We start from the raw sequence: 16,383 nt of genomic DNA, 5'->3' as shown, positions 1-16,383 counted from the left end.
AAACGAAAAATGTGATATTGTTTCTGCTCCTCAGAATGCGTGCCCGGCTTTGTCTCATGCGCCTTTGATATGAGGGAAAGTTTAAAGACAAGACTGAATGGCTCCATATGACACACAGAGGTACACTGCAAGCTGTCTGCAGCAGATGGCAGCATACAGTGCATCGTGTCCTATGTACAGTTTATGGTGCAACACAGGATGATGCCATCTCATAGCCAATAGCGAATACAGTACCTGCCTTTCTGTTTTTTGGAGGAATAAGAGGGACGGAGGCAATAGCTGTGGAGGAAGGGAGAGGGGGGTTCACAGGACATCACACAGGGGTTGAGCCTCTGCAGCCTGACTCTCAATTCACACACACATCAAAGCCAACATGTCCACATGTAAACACGCACATGAACAAGTATTTATACACACACGCGCACACACATGCAAAGACACGCACTGACAAAGTGCCTCACACAACAGCTAAACAGGCAAATGATTTAAGGTTAAAGTTTAACAGTTCAGCAAGGGAGTGGTAACAGCCCATGCAGAGTCCCATGGTACATATTCTGAATTTCTGTCTTATCCAGTAAAACACTGCATTGAGATATGAACAGGAAGGTGGTGGCAGTCAATGACAATGGAGTCAGTGTCATCCAAATTCCTACCCGCTCCCTGTGTCGCTCCTCTGTTCTGGTAGTGTTCTTGCAGCCGGGATGCCAAACTGTTGACCCTGAGGTGAAAACATTTAGAGTTCATACTTCCATGACAAAGCAAAGAGAAAATAGAGTGCTGCCTAACACACACCTGATATGTCAGCACATACGAAGAAGAAAAAAATATAGTTCAAGTTTTCTCCACCCTGACATTAATTCATGCTGTCAGTCTAAGAGATGTTGGAGCGCTCTCTAAAAATCATCAAGAAAACAACATGAGGGAAGAGGAATGATGTTGAGCTCTGTAATGGAGTTTTATAGACTTATATATAGCAGCCGTTCTGTTGCTTTATTGTAGCCCAATAATCCATGAAGACACTCAGCTTTTCACTTCACCTCAGCTGCCATTTTGAATTTGAAAGCCCATTAGGTTTTACTACAACATGAAAAAAGCAATACAATGTCACAAGTGCTTTATATAGGGAGATACAACACACAATGACGCAGTAAGTTTTACTGCAAGCCTCCAATGTCAGCTGAAAAATAAAAATAAGCTCATGTGAGGTAATAATAATATAGGCTGGTGAGCTCACCTTGCAGATACATCTCCTCTCCTTCTGTGAACATCTGATTGCACCTGCTGCATCGCGCACAGCTGGGGTGGTAGTGCTTATCTCCTGCCTGGAGAACACAGCGCACAAAGCAAACTTGACATCACAGGAAAATGAGGGAGAATGAAGCCTGCACTGAGGTGAGGGAAGCAGCAGTACGACTCCCAGAGAAGAGAGGCCAGTGATCTTTACCCAGAGAGCTAAAGTCTGTAATCAAGATGGAGACTTTCATCTTTCAACTGTGTTAGTAACTGTTCCCCCGTCCGTTGACGAAACCTCGACAGCGGGCAACTGTGGGTGAATATGCTCCTCTGAAAATGCTCTACAGGATCCTGGAAACTGCCTGTTCCTCAGTAGGTGATGAGCTCAAGTGAAGATCAATGAAAATATATTAGTCATTTAATGTATTCCAGCCAAGGATCTTACAGTATGAAAATGGCACAATAGTTTGGATTGACTGCGATCACCTTGACACCTGCCTGTTTGACACAGTCATCCTGCTTTCCAACATCTGAGTGCTCCTCTTTGTGATAACCTGGATAATGCAAAGCAATAAAATGATCTGGCAGGTACAGCGGCTCGGTCTCCATCCACACTGATGTGGCACTTTACATGCAGAGTACTCCATTATAAGGCCTGTGTGACTTTGACCGGGAGCGCTAAATAACCAAATGAAACTTTGCCTGCTGTATAACAGCCCTCAGTAACATTTCAGCCGGCAAGTGGCCACTCAGAGATATGGAGCCACTGACTGATATTTGCATTTTACATTTTACTGTATCAAAAACATCTAGACTGAGGCTCAAAGCACCTCCTACCCATTATTGTTCTCACATATGCTGCAAAACTGAACCTCTCTCTTGGGGATAGTAAAGGTGCTTATGCTATATGTGTAGGAAGCCATTAAATATGCTCAATATTTCTTTCGGTCTTTAATAGCTACACTAAAAGGCTCGGCATTGATGAGACATTCACACTGCATTTCCAGAGGTGCAACCAATGAGTTGCAAATCTGCCAGTGGCTACCCAGGATCGACTTGGGTCTTGGGTCAGTGATTAGACTATCAGACAGACCGGGTGGCTTTCACCCCACTGATCAATTGGCAGGAGCTCAGGGGTGTGGCGCTGAAGGCTTTTCCTGTTGTCATACTGGCCTGCCTTAGCGGTGGATTAATCTAAGCCTTGGTTGGCCAGCGAGCAGCACCATTTTCCTACTATTAAATGACACATAGCTCAGTGGCCGATTGGATCATTGTCTGCAGAACAGATGAGCTGGCACTTGGTTGAAGAGACCATGGAGCGAAAGGCAAAACTGTTTCTACACAAACTCTGGCCACACAATGTTAACAGCATTTAATCATGAGTTTTGTAACAGCTACATGACGTGCAGTATGAATGAATAATAATCACTTCATGAATGTCAGATAACATTCTGTACTTTATGTAATATTTATATAATGTGTGGCAAAGCAAGCTTGTTTGTGTGTGTGTGCAGGCATTGGGTATGTAGGAAAGGTTGGAGAGACCTAAAAATCTGCTAGGAATTAATCTTTTAGTTGAATGCAGTCATGTCAAGAGTCTATTTGGCTCGTTCCTGAGGGTATTACATCAGAGATTATCAAACTGCATTTCACAATTTCAGTCCAGTGCAACTTCCTGTGTCTTGCAGACAGCTGTTACTACGAATCAGGAATGATTCAAATTCAAGTGAAAGTATTTGTTCCATTTGAAGTCCCTAACCTAACCCTAACCCCCTAACACCAACCCTAACCCTTTCAAACCAACCTCGGTTCCACATCAGCCGCCAATCAGATGACACTTGGATGTGTCCATGTCTTACCTCTAACACCTTCCCTGTGATGAACTGATGACACGCCTCACACTGAACCCCAAAATGGATCTGGTAGTCCTTCTCGCAGTACGGAGCACCGTCCCTGGTAGGAAAAAGACACAGAGGACTTGACAGTCACGTATGGTATGTGAACTTCATGCAAGCTTACATTCAACCCAGCAGCCTGTAAATACTGCAGATTTTCGCTGCGTACTTGCTGATGTACTCCCCGGTAAGCACTTTGCTGCAGGCCTTACACTTGAAGCAGCCCAGATGCCACTGTTTGTCCAACGCAAGCAGAGCCTGTCCATTCTTAATGTCTCGACCACATCCCGCACAATCTGTGAAAACCACAGGTCACGGCTTAAAAACACATGAAACTAAGTATTCTTGCAAGTTACTTTCATGAAAATAAATCTAGTGAGAGTGGAAATATTTGCAGAGTAAATTAACGCTCACTTGAGAGTTTGAGTGATGTAAAAAGTCTGCCTTTGATGGGCTCACAATAATAACCAAAGGGAATCATAACATGCCATGAGCGAGACAATTTGTCATTTCTGACTGAAGACACTAGATGGTGATAGAGCGTAACTGGCAATGTTCTGAGAGATGCCTCTTTCCATCACCCACATTTCGCTTACCATGGCGCTAAAAGCTCCATCCATACCCAAGCAGGGTGCAGAGGCTCTGAAAGTGTAATAGGTTGGCTTGTAAATGAAAAACCTTCTTGTCATCTCAACTCTAATGAATACAGGATGAAAGCAACACAGAGCCCACTGCGACCACAGGGGACGATAACTATGTGAGGCGTAACGAAGCTGCGGTGATGACGTGAGGAGAATCAGCATGCCTTATTTATAGGTGACCTTGTCTAAAAGCTCTTCAAATGGCAACAGAGAGACCAGTGAAGGTGAGAGAGAGTACCGGAGAAAGCAAGAGGGGGAAAAAAAAAACCCAGGAAGAAAAAAGACAGGGAAAGGAAAGAGGATAAGAGCAGTTGGAGGGCCTCACATCCCCCGTTCCAGAGGAGGGGAAATGCACGGCCATGCATTATTTAGCAGGACTTGTCTTGCTGTTATTCATAAAGGACCATATCTGGTCGAACAGGACTGCATTTAAAGAAAAGAAGAAGGGTGGACCACTTCAGTATTCAGCCTTGAATGACTGGATTGCAGAGAGTTTTTTTACTACTTTCCTATAGTATCCTTTAGTGTAGTAGTAGTACACCTCTAGTATTCTTTATTTAGCATCCTTTAGTCCACTTTAGAGATAATCACCTGCTGTCAGGCATACACACACGTGGTATTAAATCTTGGAAATACAAAGCAAAATATTGAAGTGCGCCTTTTTGAAGGTTAAAAATGGAAGTGTTGAATGACATATTTATATCCATAACATGTTTTTTGCCATATTTGACACTTTTGGTACCTTCATCTGAGGTTTTAAGGGTTTGAACAATGTTTGTCTGTGAAAGGCAGACAAAGCTCTGTGGCTTTTGAACAGTTTTCTGGTCTAATTTGAACATTTGTTAATTATGAAGTGGGAAAGATGACTGAGGTGAAAATTATTCTTTACAGCAGAAATGACATGTATCACACATGAAAGTCCAGTCTTCAAAATTTGAGTTTGTTGGAAAACTTTTCTTCGACTTCTTCAGTGAACTCACTTTGACTTTGAATTCTGCCTCTGTGTGCCAAACTAGCACCATGTGAAAGTAAAATGTGCAGTCCCAGATGAGTGTTTGTGGCAGACTTACTGCTGGAGCCCAGGATGTCCTTCGGTCCTGGAGACATGGGCTCGACACAGTATTGACACAGACAGTCCTTCCCGTTGAAGGTGACCCTGTCCCCGGCAGGGAACGGTCGTCTACAAACAGAGTGACATCAGCAACCGGTCAACAAGACACGAGCTGTGGCCCTGTGGTAAGTGTAAGAATTCATTAACTGTGACTTGGAGGTTGTCGGACGAGGCCTGATGATGCGGACGTGTGTCAGTGCCGTCTATCTGAGGAGGCTATGCAGGCAGTTGACGCTGACTTGACACAGCATGGGGCTGTAAACTGTCTGTCAGTGTCCCTGCCAACTTTGAGCAAAAGTCTACTGTGTTTTATCTCACAAGCCATATTAAGGAGTCCCACGTGAATATATAATCGTATATAATATGATCTCCACTGTGCTAAAATAGAATCAACTATTATAATGGGAAAGAATGGGAATTTTTGTACCACAGATATGTTTAAGTACAAATTCAATCAGGAAAACTGAGATACTATTGTGCACGGTTTCCTTTTATATGGTCCCATTATGTCATTATTGTCCTCTTGTCTTCTTTACATGGGCACATTCCTGTTTTCTCTCCAGACTCACTGATATGTTTCCTGCTTTTTTTGGGCTCAAGGTATTACAGCATTTCTATAATTGACAAAGGTTACATCTCACTAGTTGGATCTGGGGTTTTCAGGTAATAGTGGCGGCTTTGAAAGGACTGGATGTCTTACTTGCAGATGGTGCAGACGAAGCAGGCAGGGTGGTAGGTCTTGCCCAAGGCTGTGACCACTTCCCCCTCCACGAAGTCCCCACAGCCATTGCAGCGGGTGCCATGCATGCGTTGGTAGTCCAGCGTGCACAGATACTCTCCATTCTTCATGAAGAAGCCCCCCTGGGCTAGGTCACAGCCACACACTATACCAAACACACACGTTGGCATGTCAGGTCACACTGTCCATATAACACATGAGCTGTCCATCTAACAAGCAGCCCGGCTCCTCCACGCATCAGTGGCTAAGTTAAGAGATGTCTGTGTAATCCTGAGAAGCTCGCTAAAGCATTACGTGGACACTGACTAAAGAAAAAAATAAAAATAAAAAAGGGAAAAATACATTTTATTAGCTCAGTGTTACAAATTTAAAGCACAACATAAAATATTTTCATCAGCAGAGTTGACAGGAATTTAAGGGAAATAAAACTGGATGCTTTTTCCTATGAAAGAATGCTACGTTACAAACTTGTGTCAATTCATCAGCAGGGTGTTTTTATTGTTGGGGGCACTTTTCAACACAACAACAATTCAACAATTGTCTAGCACAGGAAGTAGCCTTAATCTGTTTCTGGAGATAAACACCTTGAAATACTTGACACCACATTGTCGACCTCTAACGAGCTTCCTTCCATTCACATATAACCTTGTCAGCTAGATAAACAAGAAAAGGCAGAAATATAAATTTGGAAACAAATGAGAGTCTGTTAATAGAGCTTACTACTGATCATAGAGCAACAGGACTGGAGGAATAAAACCAGCAGCAGAAATTTGGGGACCTTTGACTCTGATGTCAAACGCCCGGTGCTTTGTAACAGATGCATGCCATTACATAAAATGCCTTTTTGGAAATTTAATAGAGTCTCACAAATGAAAATGAAACGAAAACAAATTCAGGGAATTAACCTTTATGCATTTTGTGGGATAACATAAACACAATAATAGAGGCTGTTCGGTAAATGTGCAATTTCTCACTGCAGCCCTTATCCAGCACACATCATATTAGTAGTTATATTATTGTACGTATGAATGAGTGGAGTTTGTGTCGTTGGTTTTAACTTTAATAGTAGCCCAAATTTCGTTGTACATTTCTTAAATGATACGATGACAATGACCAAATCTCTCAACATAAATTTAGAGCAAAGACTCGGACAGTGTGTCTTTTGGCTATCAAGGCTGTCCTCTTGTCTTCTTTGCCAGCTGCTAACTCTTACCCACACATGCTCAGCTACGCTTTTATCACCAGTGACTCTCCAAAGGCATGCATATCCACTTGTAAAGGACAGAATTAGGTACTAATCTCAGTGTTTGTTTGTGTTATTCTGGGCCCATGGTGAACTAGTCTATCTCTGTAATGGTGCTCCACTCACAGATTAACAAGAAGGGCTTCAAAGGGGCAGGCTCAGTGTACAACAGTGAGACAGTGTGGTCAATCGTGAGGGGCCACAGCGTTATCCTCGCACAGATCCATCAGTAACGAGGTGAAATGAAGAGGGATTTGCACTGTAACTTGTCACAGCAGTCTGAATGCTACTTTGTTTGAAGTTTGAAGTCTGAGAATTGAACATGAGTCCTGCCACCATGAATCCTCCTCTTTAGAAGATGATGGAAAGGACGTTGTGGCCCTTAGGGGCTCCCGGCTGGGTTATTGGGATGGAAAAAGAATTTATGCACTTTTGTATTTGTTGTATTTTGTCTTCTTGTTGATACCCGTTCATGGCTACACACATCAGAGGAGAATCATATGTTGTTTATTAGACAGCATGCACTGAATGAAAGGAATCCGATGTCCTACTATTGTGACAGTATAAAATTAGTGATGAATTTTAAAACTTCACACATTCACTGCCAATTTTCACGCAACTCCCACATTCTCCTTCCTCTATTCAGAAAAAAATACTGTCTAAACTGTCTGATGTCTCAATTTAAAATTGAAAACATGTTGACTTATTTACGAAAGCTTGGTGGTTTTCATCACAATATTAGAGCAGTCAGGTGCGGGGGGGGGGGTGAGGCTGAGCAGTAAGTAACCAATCAACACATGAAATTCCAACTAACGCTGAAATGGTTTGACCATCATTTCACTGTGTAACACCGTACCTTTACAGGTGAAGCATTTAAGGTGGAAGTGCTTGTTCTGCACCCGCAGCACCTCCCCCTTACATGGCTCCCCACACTTGTAGCACTGAATCAGGGGCTTCTCTGTGGGGTGGTGGTGTGTGTCCTGTGCATGAGCCACTGCAACAGAGGAGACATTTGTGTTAGTATTGAATTTCGAACTTGATGAGTCATCATGGTGGCTGGATGTGGTAGCAATTGCAATATTTGCAACGTGCGTGTTTTTTTTTTTGTTTTTTTTTTGCATCTGTTATGTTCATCTGAGGACACGCTCTGTTCAAGTATCTGAAACTGCAGCATCACACAAACGCCTGAGATAAAGACCAACTGCCTGTCAGCCTGTCAGGATAAAAAAAAACAAAAAACAAAAACCAAAACATTAAGCAGGACAGCAACAACTTGGGGTTCATGTCCCAGATAGGCTCTCTGGAGAGCAACAATCTAAATATAGTCTGTCTTGATCAGACGAGGCTGGAGAGTCAAAATGCTGAGGGGAGCAGGGCTCAGTAAATGGCACACCAAAAGGGTTTTGCTGAAATCTATTTCTCTATTGACTTTACTCAACGCTCAGCCTCAAAGGAAGATGTCATTTAAATTTATGAGTCATTGTCTGTACTTGGCATACACTCCACAGGGTCTTTTTTTTAACTATCTTTAAAAAAGGTACGTTTTAATGCTCAACACGTGACACACACACAGCACCAGAGACACCGCTTGATGGTGTCATCCTTCAGGGTGTTTTCATGTTACCTAGCCATAACCAGAATGCACAACTTCAGCATTTGCCTGGGAGGAGATCAATAGATCAAAAGCAGTCCAACCAGTCATTTGACATAAGTTGCGGATATCACCGCCATTTTTGTCCTTTTGGTCTCATCCATGAAGTAGATGTTGAGAAATCTTCACAGCACCAACTCCCTCCAGGAGTAGTTGAGATGTTTCAGTCTGAACAAAAGTTGTAGACCAACTGATCAACTGTTGTCCCTGAAGTTGATGACCAACAGTATCAAAATAATAGCCCACTTCTGCTGCAAAAAAAAAAAAAAGGTTCAAACTACTCTGGATTCACCATCATATATAACTCTTAATCTGAGTGAGGATTAAGACATCACCCTCTTAATGACAGCCATTATAATTATACCCAACAAAGCTATTATCAATTTGCTTTATCTCTACGAGCAGCATCATGTATAATGTTCGGATCCATGTCAGTCTGTAGCTGTCCTCAGTAAAAAGTACGGCTGAGACGTAGACTTAGACAGACATTAATCCAGCACTACTGTACGGGGCGTACACACTGCTGCAGTGCCGCACTGCACACTGCTTATCAACCATTCTGAAACCAGCAGATTATTTCACAGGAGCTTTGACTAGCAGGGCTGCATCTTCCTTTCATCCCTTCATTTCCTCTTCAAAAAAAAAAAAAAAAAAAAAGAAGAAGACACACACACACACACACACACACACACACACACGCACACACACTAAGACTACACATTAAAGGATCCTTGCTCTTTCTGCTCGGCAGTGAATCATTAGTCTGCAAGGCTAAAATAAGACACCACAGAAGGCACAGAAATAGCATTATGACCAATCAATGGCCGAGCTCAGAGAAAGACATTACTCTGGATTATTGATGACTTGGCTTTGCTTGCATCCCACTTCTAGAGTCACACTGGCTGTTTGATATCAAGAGGGGGCTATATTGCAGCAAAATCGAATCAGAAGCAGAGCCCAGTCTCCAGATCATCATTTTTTGTTTAAACGAGACGCTCCAATGCTCTTTGATTCCTCCTCTTGGAGCAGTATGAAATGTCCATGGATACAATGAGATGGTGAAAATCTGTGATAAGCTGGGTACGAGTGGTGGTGTGGGGCGGGGCGGGGTGCGATGATGTCTCCACAGTGTCACACTCAGAAGGACAGTGAGTCATCTCTGGGTGAACCGGACTACGGTGACAGTGAACTGAGTGTGACATTGCGCCTCCACAGAAAAAACACAGGCCATCTGGGTAACTGCACACTGAAACATTACACAATTTCAAAGAATGATGCACAAACAACTTAAAGCTGAATGCCAGGTATTCACAAAAAGGGTCTCACTTGCATAGTTTCCTATTGATTTGGATATCTGCTGCGATCTGACAGCTAAAAGATGATCAGACGGGTTACGAGCAAATCATCTAAACCAGCTGATGTGGGGGGTAAAACTGTGAGTCAACACACCTGAAAGATCAGCAACAATCCCCATAAATGTATATGAACACACAAACGACACAGTAAAAATAGTAAAAATCGAAGTTATCCAGTCCAGCTGTTCTCGTTTCCATCCAATGCCTGTGAGACATATCCAGTTCTGTGGCTTTGTCACCATGAAGGAAACCTTTGACATGACGCACAGCTATTTTAACCAACATTCATATAAGAGCAGCTTTAAATGACACATTTTTTATTGCTGTGATGTCAATGATCTCTCTTGCTTACCATTTCTAAGATTTCACAGAGGGCTGTGTTGTCAGTGGGGACGACCCAGGATGGAAAAGTCAACACTGTTAACGTCATAACACTTTGACAAAAATCCAAGACAGATGTTTGAATTCCGTGCACAGAGGAGCTGAAAAAACTGAGGTTTGGATGGGAGTCTGCGAGCATGATGTGTTTTTCCAGTTTAACTTTCTGCCTCCTCCACTTTAAAGCCCTGTGTTTGCCTCCGTCCAGGGAAAGAGAGAGAGAGAGAGACAGAGGCTGTGGCAGCATCGAGCTAAGAGGGATACTATTTAAAAATACATAAGAAGGGTTGTTAAATTTGTTGCAATGATTCAGATTGCACCGTTTAAAGGATTTATTTGGTTATAAAATCCATTAATGGGATCTTTTTCAAATGTTTAGCAGGCTACCACACTTGTGTCTACGAAGGCATGACTTCAAGCTAATGTACTTCAGTGACATGGATTTGAAATAATCCATTAGTGAGTCTTTAAGGGTTCTTCTGATTGCTGCAAAATGGTGGTTGATTTGCTGGTATATGTATATTATATAACGCTATAAATAGGTAAGCATGCCGTACACAAAGCAACCTCAGCACAGAGCAACTTACTGTGAAATATACAGTAGTACAATTTTTCCGACTGGTGCTCACATTCCTCATTCTGGGCTGGTTGAGTTGGCTGTGCTGACAGAGTGATCTGTCCTGCCTCATCACCAGGGGATGAAGTGACTGATATGAGCCTAAACACACAATGAACACACACTCACAAACACACAAAACCAGGGCGCAGAGGGAACAATAACCAGCAGAGCATCCCAAAGCCAGGCACAGAGGAAAGGGGAGTGTTCTCTCCACCCGTACATCCCACCCAGCCCCCCACCCCCACCCATTTAAGCAGAGCCAAGCTGCGTTGGCAATAATAAAGGCTGCAGATGATACTCTGGAGGGAAGTGAAGAAGGCCATCTTGAATCCCCCGAGGATATATCTGCCCAGAAAACGGGCCTCGGCCTTGCTGGTAAATAACAATAAGAGCGGAGCTCGTGGTAGAGAGTGAGGGATTTGCTGAGGAAGCTTCAGACTTTTTTCTCTTTCACTTCCCGCCAGAAACCCGCAGGAATGCACAAGTATAGTAGGAGTTTGAAAATGGAGAGCAGGGAATTGAATTAAACAATAGGTGAGAGATGAAAAGAGCTAATAAAATATTCAGTCGCCTGCTGCCTTTGTTACCGTAAGATTCACAGACATAAGAGTTTCCAGTACAGACAGACAGCTGCCCCAAAAGAGTGTCTGTGTGACAGACACGCATGTGCTTGAGTGTGTGTGGCAAAGCAGAAGGATAAACAGAGGGGCAGATAAAGAGACCATGCTAATACTTTTGGCTCCAGATGTGTCTGCTTCATTGGCAAGAAAGCACATGTGCACACACACACACACACATTTTTACTCCCACATCCATCCCATTTCATTTGGAATATCAAAGGGCACAAATTATGCCCATCATGAAATCCCAAAGCCTGATCTGACGAGTGTGTGTGTGTGTGTGTTTGGGAGCAGGGTTGGGGGGTTGGTGGGCATTTGGAGCTCTTCATCACCCAGACATAACAAGAAGCCCTTAACCCTCCCCACCATGAATATGTATGTCTTCACCGCCTCCCCATCCCTGTGCCCCGCTACCACTGTCCCAGACAAAGCACTTCAAACGCAGGCACAAATTGTAAGCGGGAGGTGGGGGTGGCTCAATTGGCCTCCACCAGGCCCCCCAAACTTGAATAACAGTCCCTCAGGGACCTGGATTTGGAATAATGATCTGCTCTGAATGGTTGAATGCCACAGTGCTGAGCGTTTGTTGTTGGTTTGTTGCAGGTACACCAGAAAATAACTCGCCGCTAAACAGACACTTCCATTTCAGCCACTTATCTGTCAGGGGACGACAGTGAACAGCAGAAAAGGTGGCGCTGAGGCCTCAGCCCATTACGGCCCCTCACTCCTGTGTCATATTTCCTGCGATAATCGAACCGATTTATGCCAGACAGGGAGGATGTTTGTTGATGTATGGCTGCAGTTTGTGTTTCTTTCGTGTGATTCTCAAACCTCCATGTTGTTTTAGCCTTTATATCTTAGGTCAGCGACTGTCTCACCCCCCGGCCGACCACTTATCTCATCTGTATATTCTGGTCCTCTGTGCCAGCTGTATAAACAGTGTGTGTCTATGAGGGTGTGTGTGTTGAGCCGGTGTCTGTGAAAGGCTTTAGCTCCTCTTTCAGGGGGGTAGACACTGGCAAGCTTCAAAGATGAGGCACCACTGCAGTTTGTCTGCAGCACTCTGCGAAATCACATTAGGCAGCTACAGAGGCACATGACATTGGACTTTCATGTGAGAAGAAATTGTTCAGGATTCCGAATGCAGAGAGTGCAGTTGGTGTTTCTTTGCACGGGGCGGGAGATGTACATGTGAAGATGATGATCTAATTTTACAGAGCGCAGTCAGCGGGGGTTCTTACGCAATTTAATGCAGACAACGGGAGAAAGAGAAAGTGCACCGATGAATCAGTGCAATATGCTAATCTGCAGAGCGTCTCAGGAGCACGTGTAAATGATGGTACACATGGCACCAATAAATTACAAACTATTTCAGGGGGTATTCTTGGCTTTGAAAACAGGACAAGCACCTGCACTGAAAACGCTAACGCTGCAAAACCTTGAATGTGATTCATCATTCTTAGCAGAGTATTTAGTCAGCTCTGCTACCTGATGTCACAGAGCCCACCTGGCCTCGGACATGTTGCACGATCAGGTTCTTCAAATTCTGTCTGGAGGAATGAAAAACTAGAAGCCTCCAAATTTCAACTAAGAAAACCAGAGGAGCCTCAAAGGGATCCAACAAATCCCAGTCAGCAACTGAACGGAAAACATTCAGAAACCGATTTTGGGATATGAACATGTGGCAGCCAGAGGTTACAGGACTTCTGCCAGCACTGAGGGACGGGGTGGGAGGGGGACTCAGTGGCAGAGGCTTTCTCTTTGTGGCCTGTCAAATCCACATTAAGCGGACAGCACCAGAGGTGGACGGCTCCTCTAGCCACCAGAGCCCTGTCAGATACATAAACAAAGCTCACGTCAGAAGGGGGGAAAAAAAAAATCTGTAAATGTGTTTCTTTTTTCTTCTTCTTTCTTTTTTTGTGATCAAAACATTTTAAGACACAACACAAAAATATCACATGCCCACACAGAGAGCACAAACTATCTACACAAGCTGAAGGATTAACCCCTGAAGCACCCACTGAAGCACAGTAGTAATGTAAGAAGTGGATGCACTTCAGTCACTGTTGAGGGTCTTGAAGTATGATATCTAGTGGTGATGACTAAAACTGACTGATTAGCAGCGACTCTCGTGCATTTCCAGTGAAATGAGCTAAGAGGGGAGGTGATGCCATTTATATTACAGGAAAGTCTCTGCATCGTATTCACTTCAGTTTAAGTTCAATTAAATTGGCTGTTGTCCTCTTTAGGATGATTTTAAGCAGGAGCTTTGTTGCGTTATAGACAATTGTGTCTACATCGCTGCTTGCTGTGAGTCATACTGACAAACAATGGTCAATCTGATGCAGCCCCGTAAATTGCCGGGGAAGTTAATATATCTGTGGACCACGACCTTGGTTATAGGTGGAGAGCGTCACCTTTTTCTTTTGACACAATGAATGAGGCCACAGCTGACAACAATGGAGTATACCTTTTAGATGGTCACCATGGCAACGGCTGCAGACAGAGCATGGGGGGGGGGGGAGAGAGAGAGCGAGACAGAGACGGAGAGTGCAGGTCTGTATCTCTGCGCAGTGTGGATCCCGACACGAGTGCTCCACTTCTTCCTGCATACATGTCACCTTTTTAGTGTCCGTGTTAGAGCCCTGAACAGTTCACGTTTGGTGTCACACAACAAGCCAGATGCTTTGTTCCAACACACATTTGCATAAAGCCTTACATTTACCAAACAAAGCTTCAACCACAGCATCAGCTGTTGGGGAGTACCAAAAAGGGCGTAGCATGTTGAATCAAGTCTTTTACATAGGGAGGATATGTTATGTTGTCATTACTCATGCTTCTTTCAAGCAACCAACACCCACATTTAAAAAAATAAAAATAAAATAGTTATACCATGTCCATAATCCTACGACTACATCATCACGTATCCACACATTTTAAATGATTCCAATCAGTCTGAAGATTCAGTCAAACTACATCTAATTCAAACAGCCAGACACAACAGTGCAGATCAAAGTGGACATGCTGCACATCTACACACAGTGGAGACAGTCAGCAACACGACACTCAGCACACACACACACACACACACACACACACAAGACCGCTGGAATACCTTTTTCTTTGACCATGACCATTGGAATCCAGGTAAATCTGCACCAGAAAACGCTCTGAGAATCGATCACCAGTAACTCGGGAGCTGCTACTTCCTTTTTTTAAGTCAGGACTGGGGAGAGAGACACCACCAGAAAAGAAAGAGAGAGAGAGAGAGAGAAAGAGAGAGAGCGAGAGAGAGAGAGAGAGGTGTAGGCACTGTTAAGCTCTCCTCCCGAAAACACTGTTACAGCGTGGGGCTTGCCTCCTGACTGCCTGTTTTCCTCCCATCCTCCTCCTCCTCCTCCACCCTCCTCTTCCCCTCCTCGTCCCTTTCCCAGCCCCTCTGTTGTGTCAGCCGCCTACTCATTGCAGCAACCAGGTGGCTGCTGCTGCTGCCTCTGTTTGACCCCAAATCCCCCAAAACATGTATATAATCTGTCACAAGGGATTTTTTTTCCTCTTTCTTTTACGGTTCCTGCTCATAGCACACCAGTTTGACTTGACTCCATTGTAAACTATGATGTGAATTCATGAGAGTCTAATAAAGGTGATGAACTCAGCTCTATGATAAAAGAACCCAGGAAGCTAAATTTAACTTTCACTAACGTTTGACCACATCACTGAACTATATAACACACACCCACAACACAGGCTTTGTAACGCTACAACAGGGCAGCAGACAGAGATTAATTACTTTGTCCAGCGCAGTAATTAGCTCACGGTGCTGAAAGACCAGTAACATTCAACAAAATTTAGCATATTTGACGAAAAATAAAAAGCATAAAGCCATAAAATGGATGAAAAATGAGGCCATGCAGCTAAACACTGAGTCCTTTTGGCAATTCTGTTTCTTTCGTGGCAGTAACTGGAGGTGGTTATAGCATCAAAATGAATAATTAAAATTGAATAAAAAATGTAAAAACGCATTATCCACACTTCATAAAATGCTGCTTGAGCAGGAAGCACTTTCCGAGACTATCGACTGCGTATTGAGAACGAGTGAAACCTAGGGTTACCTAATCAGATCAAATCAACACTGTCGACCTGATCATCGAGCAGTAAAGCCAGACTCACCTTGAGTGACAACCTAAGTTGCTAATAATCGCACTGCTTCTAGCATGAGCTTTGCATTAATATCTTTAGTGGATCCTCTGGAATCCAATTACAGGGAGCACGAGAGAGCACATTCCTGTCGGACCCTGACGCACACACCAGCTCTTATATCATACACCACTGAAATGACCATGTGAAAGGCTGATGTTGCTTGTAAACTGTTTTGCAATTTTGATTCTGTCGTAGTAATGTGGCAGCAGAAGCACAATTCCCATCTCTAAGGGGGATTAAAAAAAAAACCAAACATACATACATTTGCAGCATGAAAAATGAATTGAAATTCCCATTCTGTTTATGTGCCTGAGATATCACAGTTTTTGTTTAGCATAAAATGTTATGCATCACTAAAACTGGACTGTTTCTGTTATAAAAGTCATTCATTTACTCACTCCATACATTCATTTTATGGAGTTATTTGAAAATACTAACAAACAAAGTGACTTGTAAAGCTGTTTACAATATATGTTAATAAAGCACTTTATTTGCCTCCTGGAGAGCAAAAAAAAAAAAAAAAATCAACTAATCCAATGTTTGTAGTCATGTTACGGCAGAAGATATTTGTGACCACAGCGTCACTGATCCATGAGTCCCTCGCTGAAACCTCACTGTCTCCTTCTATAACTGAGGAGTGGGAGAAGGGGGGTGGTTCTGCATCAGCACCACATCTGTAATTGCTGATGCATGAAGCA

At 43.4% G+C, this 16,383-nt stretch overlaps 1 protein-coding gene across 8 annotated transcripts in view; it reads right to left on the bottom strand.

Annotated features, from left to right (window-relative positions):
- Positions 1 to 16,383, bottom strand: part of ablim1a (actin binding LIM protein 1a) — a 35,569-nt gene that overhangs the window by 10,259 nt on the left and 8,927 nt on the right. For 4 of the 8 annotated variants that reach the window (XM_029521409.1, XM_029521412.1, XM_029521414.1 and 1 more), the window contains exons 1-8: positions 14,601 to 14,772; positions 7,719 to 7,856; positions 5,581 to 5,764; positions 4,840 to 4,949; positions 3,298 to 3,424; positions 3,093 to 3,186; positions 1,235 to 1,322; positions 654 to 718 (exon numbers count right to left, since the gene is read on the bottom strand). In XM_029521409.1, coding sequence (XP_029377269.1) covers positions 654 to 718; positions 1,235 to 1,322; positions 3,093 to 3,186; positions 3,298 to 3,424; positions 4,840 to 4,949; positions 5,581 to 5,764; positions 7,719 to 7,856; positions 14,601 to 14,622 — 828 coding nt within the window. In that variant the 5' untranslated portion in view covers positions 14,623 to 14,772. Of the gene's footprint in view, positions 1 to 653; positions 719 to 1,234; positions 1,323 to 3,092; positions 3,187 to 3,297; positions 3,425 to 4,839; positions 4,950 to 5,580; positions 5,765 to 7,718; positions 7,857 to 14,600; positions 14,773 to 16,383 lie in introns of those variants that run through there. The other 4 variants (XM_029521416.1, XM_029521410.1, XM_029521413.1 and 1 more) reach the window with 1 other exon arrangement.

The sequence above is a fragment of the Echeneis naucrates genome, chromosome 15 (genome assembly GCF_900963305.1).
Source record: "Echeneis naucrates chromosome 15, fEcheNa1.1, whole genome shotgun sequence".
NCBI classification, from domain to species: Eukaryota; Metazoa; Chordata; class Actinopteri; order Carangiformes; family Echeneidae; genus Echeneis; species Echeneis naucrates.
This window is presented reverse-complemented; position numbering and strand designations above follow the sequence as displayed.